This window comes from Brachionichthys hirsutus, chromosome 2, assembly GCF_040956055.1.
Source record: "Brachionichthys hirsutus isolate HB-005 chromosome 2, CSIRO-AGI_Bhir_v1, whole genome shotgun sequence".
Lineage (NCBI taxonomy): Eukaryota > Metazoa > Chordata > Actinopteri > Lophiiformes > Brachionichthyidae > Brachionichthys > Brachionichthys hirsutus.
In genome coordinates, this window is record NC_090898.1 from 3,229,291 (window position 1) to 3,236,115 (window position 6,825).

The 6,825-nt window shown below is 43.1% G+C and overlaps 1 protein-coding gene across 1 annotated transcript in view; it reads right to left on the reverse strand.

Annotated features, from left to right (window-relative positions):
• Positions 1-257: 257 nt before the first annotated feature.
• Positions 258-6,825, reverse strand: part of tafa5l (TAFA chemokine like family member 5, like) — a 22,710-nt gene continuing 16,142 nt past the window's right edge. The window contains exons 3-4 of the mRNA XM_068750592.1: positions 2,553-2,680; positions 258-326 (exon numbers count right to left, since the gene is read on the reverse strand). Coding sequence (XP_068606693.1) covers positions 258-326; positions 2,553-2,680 — 197 coding nt within the window. The remainder of the gene's footprint in view (positions 327-2,552; positions 2,681-6,825) is intronic.

Below are 6,825 nucleotides of genomic sequence, written 5' to 3' on the forward strand. Positions count from 1 at the left end.
TTTTCCCACTTCACCAACACAAAGTTATACAATCGAAACGGTCTTGTTAGCTTTCTGAGTTAAAATATCAGCTGACATGAATTGGACATGGGAAAGCCAGATTCATGTTTGAGGTAGAAACAGCATTGCCATTAATTATTTTGTCCATGAATTTAATTCTGTACAATATTTATCTGTAAAATGTCCTTCCTTTCACACCAAATTCAAGGGATACATTCTTTAATATGTTTATTGTAATGAAAGCTAAAATATCAGCTCTAACTGGAGGCAATGTCATTTTTGAAGGAGCCAATAACCAGTTTCCTCCTGATCAGGAAAACCAGAGGCTGCAGAAGGAAAGATGAAACAGAGAAAACAGAGTTTCTGAACTGAACAAACAGGAAGTCATGGCATCCCATAAACATGGTGTCACCAAAGGCATTTGTTGAAAGTAAAGAAGAAGAAAAAGACGGAATCCATAGCATGAACTATGTGATACAGAGTTACAATGAGACCTGTGTCCATGGCGATCTGGCTGCTGGCCAAACAAGCAGTAGCAGCCTCGCTCATTTCAAACATTCATGATGGCACTTCCTTTATTATAAATACCACCAATGTTAGAAACTACACAATCAGGTCAGGCCTGGGTTCAGCTGATGCAGTGGCTTCATGCTTCCTGCGCATTATGTGACTGCAGAATCTGATAAGCATCAGTCAGGAATGCAGCACTGGCAGCACCGAATGCATGATGCATCCAATGAGAGGGAGGAGCCTACCGAGGACCAGATGACACCATATTGAAGCGTTGAAATATTTAGAATGTCTTGTATTCATTTATATCTATGGCACAGTAAAGAGGTCAGCGACTGCTTTAACAGGACGTATATAACGGTCTCGTATTGCAGCGTTTAGTTTATCAGCTGATTGTATTTATCTCTAGATCAGGGGTGTCAAACTCATTTTCTCCAAGGGACATATTAGCATTATGTTTGCCCTCCAAAGGCCAAATGTAAACCGTAACACAGTAAAAAAAAATGTAACTAAATGTAATGTCATTTAATGTAAAATAAATGTAACTACTCCTTAACATGCGGTTAAATAACTATTAAATTTTTTATTTAACTATTTAGCCACCACAGTATTTACAATAACATATTCAGTTTTGATATCACTTTTTGAAAAGGTTGTAACTTAAAAATTGTTAGAGATAAAGCCAAACTGTAAATGAGAAAATCATAAGTATGAACCAAAGTTTGTGATGGGAATAAATTAACACATCTAATAATGTGGAAAAGTTCCATTCAAATGCAATCATCACGCAGGAACAAAGATAATCGATACAAAATCAAAGCAAAACCAAAAAGCCACCACCTTGTCTTGTTATGGACATGCACAAACCAAAAAAAAAAGATAAAGAAAATTCCCCGAGTCAATGCCTTGGAAAAAAAGGCACTTTCAGGATCAGCAGCGGATAGCTCCATATATATACTACCTATGGAGCTGTCCAGTGCTGATCCTGAGCGCCATATGTCGCCGGGGTCAACATGTCAGCACATGCTGGAAAAAACTAAAAAGTTCAAATAACTTTCAATCGTCACCTCCAGCAGATTATTGATTTCCTGACTGCAGCGTGTTGCTATTGTTATTGCCATGTTACTAAATTTTTCCGTTTGATTGTTTCACTACTTAAGTTACAAACACTGCATATTCAATTGTATAGTTGTAAAAATATATGGATAGATTATTGCTGTTATTATAACATAAATCCTTTCAATTGATCAGGTTAAGAAAACCACACGACTCCATCAATCACTAATCAAACTTATTCAGGTAAATAATATTAAATAATAAATCAAGAAAAATATCTTCCAGCACAAGTTATGGCATTAACTTTGTTCAAAACTCTTTTGTCACAGTTGAGAGGGGAAGAACTGCAGAACAACCAACAAATGTGGGCTGTTAAGAACATGTGTGACAGATGCAGCATTTTACAAAAACAAATGTCTGCACACAGCTCTCACGGGCCACAAAAATTGACTTGGAGGGCCACATTTGGCCCCCGGGCCTTGAGTTTGAAACATGTGCTCGAGATGATCAGGGACTATGTTCTCTAAAACCACAGGTAGTTTATATATAAGGTTTTCAGAGTCAATGGGAATGATATAATAACAAAGCTCCAGAATTTCAATTTAGCTGTTCACAAAAAAGGTTGACAATTTTCATGACACTTAATGGCCAAAATAACGCCACGAGCGATGTTAAAGATAACGCTATGGTTGGTGCCTTTAAGAGGGTAAAATAAAAATCAATGTAATACCAAAAGGTTTGGCTTGTTTAATTTGAAGCAAGACAGCATCGATCGCTCGAAACCATTTAACATGTACTTGAGCGCCACTGATCGAGACGAGGGCAGACAGAGAGGATGGTTCACATTCGTGCTCCAGCCGCCCTACTGCTGTGCAACTGGAACACGCTGCCTCCTGCCCTGAACTGTGTCTCCACACGACACCCCAGCTGCAGGGAGCTGGAAAAAGGCAGCAGCGATGCTGTGAAGTGCATTTGGCGTGCATTACCGTGACAGTCTTGATGGGGCCGCTGCCCCTGGTGCAGGTCCAGCCGGATCGGTTGAACAGGAGGCTGCAGACCTCGCCCTCCAGGCAGGGGGCCATTTCACACCACTGGCGGCTTCGAACGATTCGCGCTGCGAGGAAGGAAGACAATGGGACAAAGAGGCAAATCAGGCAGACAGATTTACGCTCTGAGATAGAGAGAGACTTTAAAATGTCAACTTTTTTTCTCCCGGAAAAACAGCTAAACTATCCTCTTTATGCACAGCAGGTAGGAAAGCATCGTGATATAATTAGGCTCTTGTTGAACCGCCATATCTGCACTGCCTGTGGTAGTAACCTTTAAGGACCAGCTGACAGTCCATAAATTACCCTGCGAGTATCGGTAACTTCCAACGAATCTGCATGGATTGTTTTTTTGGTTGTTCCTTTTGACATTTTACCACAGATAATGGGGCTCTTTTATATGTAACTAAGAGGAAAAGGCTAATGTAAAAATACTGTTACCCAATTGTTTTAGGTTTTTTCTTTTTCTGTTGCAGTAAGACGTTATTATTAGTGCTGTCAAGCGATTAAAACAATTTGAGCGACTAATTAGTTATAATCTGAAATTCATTCATCTCTTTTTGAATCTCACTGAAAAATGTCAGAGAAAAGCGCCCAACTTGAGGTAATTTCATTTAAATCAAAAGATGAATATATAACAAACAGTAGCTTTATAAAGTCAATTATTGTTTGACTTGAAATAGAAAACTTTATTAATCCCAGAGGGTAATTCCATTCCAACAGATGCAGTCCTATCATTTACATTCTGCTGTATTTGCAGAATGTCTTAGTTTTTCTTTTCGCCGCCGTGCATCTTTCTGATCTTGGTCATCACAGTCTTCCTGCACGGAGGCTTGCAGCGCCTCTGTTAACCCCTCGTCTTCCACCATGTTTATCAGCCAGCAGTTCATCGCCATCCCCTTGGCGAGTACATTCGCCAGCTTGTCAGTCGCAGACCTGCTCAAACGCGGGGTGTTTCCTCCACTTTAGTGGAGAGAAGAGGTTTGCTATGGCTCGCTAAGCTGCTAACGTTAGCTGTGGCTGCACTCTCGACTGGGTGCTTTGCGTTGACGTTAAACTTGAGCTGCTTTGGTGGTCAACAAACATAACTTAGACTTAAAAAGTGTGGCAGCCAATCAGTGTCCACTTCAGGGTGTCACTGACTATTCCATCCCCAACAACTCAAGCACAAAAAAACCCAACTCATAGAAGGATTTCATAAAAAGGCAAAAGAGAAGCAGTAAAATTATAGAGATTAAAAATTCAAATTACGCGATTAAAAAACATAACGCGCTAAATAGGACTGTAATTAATTAATCGCAATTAATGCGATCATTTGACACCCCTAGCTATTATTTGCTGACATTCACAAATCTTCTCGTGGATTTATTTCTGTTTTGGCAACCTGTGTTTTTTATATTTCAATGGTGTCAATAGACGACAGTCGTTTATAGAGAAGATTGAGAAAGATGAGGACCGGAACACGGCAGCGGTCTCTGATTGGGTGTAAAAGAGGAGGTTGCAGAAGATGCCACGTCGATGGCGCCTTTTAGGAACACATTGTCACTTTTAGATCAGCCTGTAAGCAGCTTGCGCACGGCTATTTGCTGGATGGATTTCTTTTTGTTTTCTACTGTTTTCCTGCTGCCTTGGCAAAAATAAACTGTTGCTAGGTCAGGGATTTAAAAAAGAAAAATGCAAGAAATAATCTGTACAGCAGCATTAATTCACAAATTGTCTTTTCATACATGCGAGAGTGGATTGGATGTTAGACAGGAAACAGAAAAGAAGCCTCGTCCAGCCGCCATCAGGCTGTCACAGTGAAGCGAGCCTGCAACGCTCTCATTCTCCCTCTGCAGTCCGTCCGCATGACATGGAATTAGCATTCGCCTGTTGTCGACGGTGATAAGCATTGATTGTTCTTTACACAGCGTGCTAAAGAAACACTGAAAGGTTATCAGCCCTCTGCGGACCTGACCGGGGCTGCCGCTCCTGCCTGCCCCCCCCCCCAGGACAGCATATTGTGGAGTGGGGAAGCATGAAAAAGAGGAACTATACAATTTGTCGACTGTCGACAGAAGAGCTGCAAACCGCAGAGAGGGAGGGCGTTAAGGAGGTGTCGAAAGGGAGGCCTTGTGACATCTGGCTCTGAGCTTTGTTAACAGTATGAAATTGGTCTTCTTCGGAGTGTCAGGCCCCGACTGCTGCACCAGTAAAGATCTGTCATCCTGGGGTGTTTATCAATTCAGCTGAGCAGCCACTGTACGAATGTAGCCACACATGTATCAATTACCAGTCGGCAAACATAAAGATATTCTCCCACAGCAAATAACAGAGGCTGTCGACACATCAGAAGAAGATGTGTGTTTGTGTCAGGCAGCGAGGAGGCCCAGCAGTGCATCGCGACTATCCAGGCACTTGTTTTCTCCGAGCTGGGAGAACACAACGGTCATTTTGGGGTCCAGGCCTAAATGGAGATTCCACGATTCAGCGAACGAGCCAAAACCAAAAGTGACCTTCCTCCTGACACAGCAGCATGCTGTGGTGAATTTTCATTTTCACAGCCATCCATCAGATGCAACAAAGCGTGGATTTATCAGTCAGTTGCAGATGCCACTTTGAGTACATTACAGGGCCGGCAAAACTCAATTTCCAGGGCACAGAATAATAGCTGAGCTGGCGAAGTGCGGGGGGGGGGGGGGGGGGGGTGCTGACTAACCGCGGAGTGCATCAGCGCAGAGTGGTGGAGGTTAGCTAAAAGAAATGCATTTTTCAGCGGCTCACACAGCATCCAGGGCCTCGAGCGCTCGCCCTTGTTACTCACTCAATGCCAGTCGCAATAGCGTGACGCGATCTAGGATGACTTGATGGATTCCCTGGTGCCAGAAGCCATGTCGTGGCCACACCGCGCTGGTCAAGAGCGTCCCTGTGATAACCTTATCAGGAGTGGCATGGACAACAGGGACAGCAATAAAATGGCATTGCTGCAGTTTGTCTTTGGCCTGTCTCTGTCCATCAAATCTGCATGTCCAACGCGCCGCCACAAACTGCTGCGGGTGCATCGTGCAGCTGATGCAGCACGACCATCGGCAGCAGCCAACAACTTTGAGATGAAATGATCAAAGTGTTGTGTTTTAAAGCAATATTAGACCTTTTATTACAGTATAAATATCCTTCCTGAATCAATCACCTCATGCAAGCGACTGGGTAGATTTTGAAATGAAATTTTCTTGGGTTTTTTTTTGTACCCTTGCTGTATTGCGCTGTTTTTACCCTTGCTGAAGAGGAGGCGAGGGTATTGCAATTGGGTGCGTTTGTATGTTTGTCTGTCTGTTTGTCTGTCTGTCCGAGCGCATAACTCAAAAACTAGTGACCCAATCGACTTGAAATTTTTACACAAGCAAGGTTCTGTCCGTGGCTCGGTCCTCCCCGAGAATGGCGTTGATCCGGATCTGGATCCAGATTCTAGAATTATTTTTACATCTGGAATCGTGCCTGTGCTGTAAACTGCCACTTTAAGAGGGAGGGACACAAATGGCATGATGGGAAAAAGAGTCCAGGAGGAGTCTTGTAGTACGTTCCGGAGCAGCAAGCTAGAGCAGGTTTGGCCCCTCTGATCCGGAAGCCCTGTTTACTGTCTCACAAGATCGAATAGTCTTTTGGAGGCGAGGGTCTGCAATCTCTGATTGTCATTTTCTAGTTGAATGTGCTTTCCTGTTTGCAATGGTGGCAAGTTGCAGAAGCAGAGGTGTACATGCTTGTTGTGGTGAATGATCAAGAGAGAGAAAGAAATGTCTATCTGGCTGACACCTGTGTGGACTGTCTTGTCATCACTGTCTGAGTTCCACTTGGGGACCCCAGACTTCAGACTGGGAGCGTCAGCTGACAGGATTCCTGCTGGGGTACAGCTCTGGTCCTCCAGCTACACACATGTATGACAATCTTGCCGTTAGAGCCACATGGGAGACTTTCATTGGGTAAACATCTGGGCAGGGAGCGTTGCATCTCTTTTCTGGAAGCTTTACAGTAATGGGAAAACAGAATTTTGGGGGAAAAGGGACAAGCAAAAAAATAAATGATGCATTTGATACGAATTTTCTCTCCTTTTTGATGAGCTTCATTTACATCAGCCTGTTTCAAAAATAAGGCCTGGTTTCCCGTGCAACTCTCAATTATGTGCATGCACTGCAAAATCTGCTTCGCCTTGTGCCTGATGGAATTTAAAACTCATTTA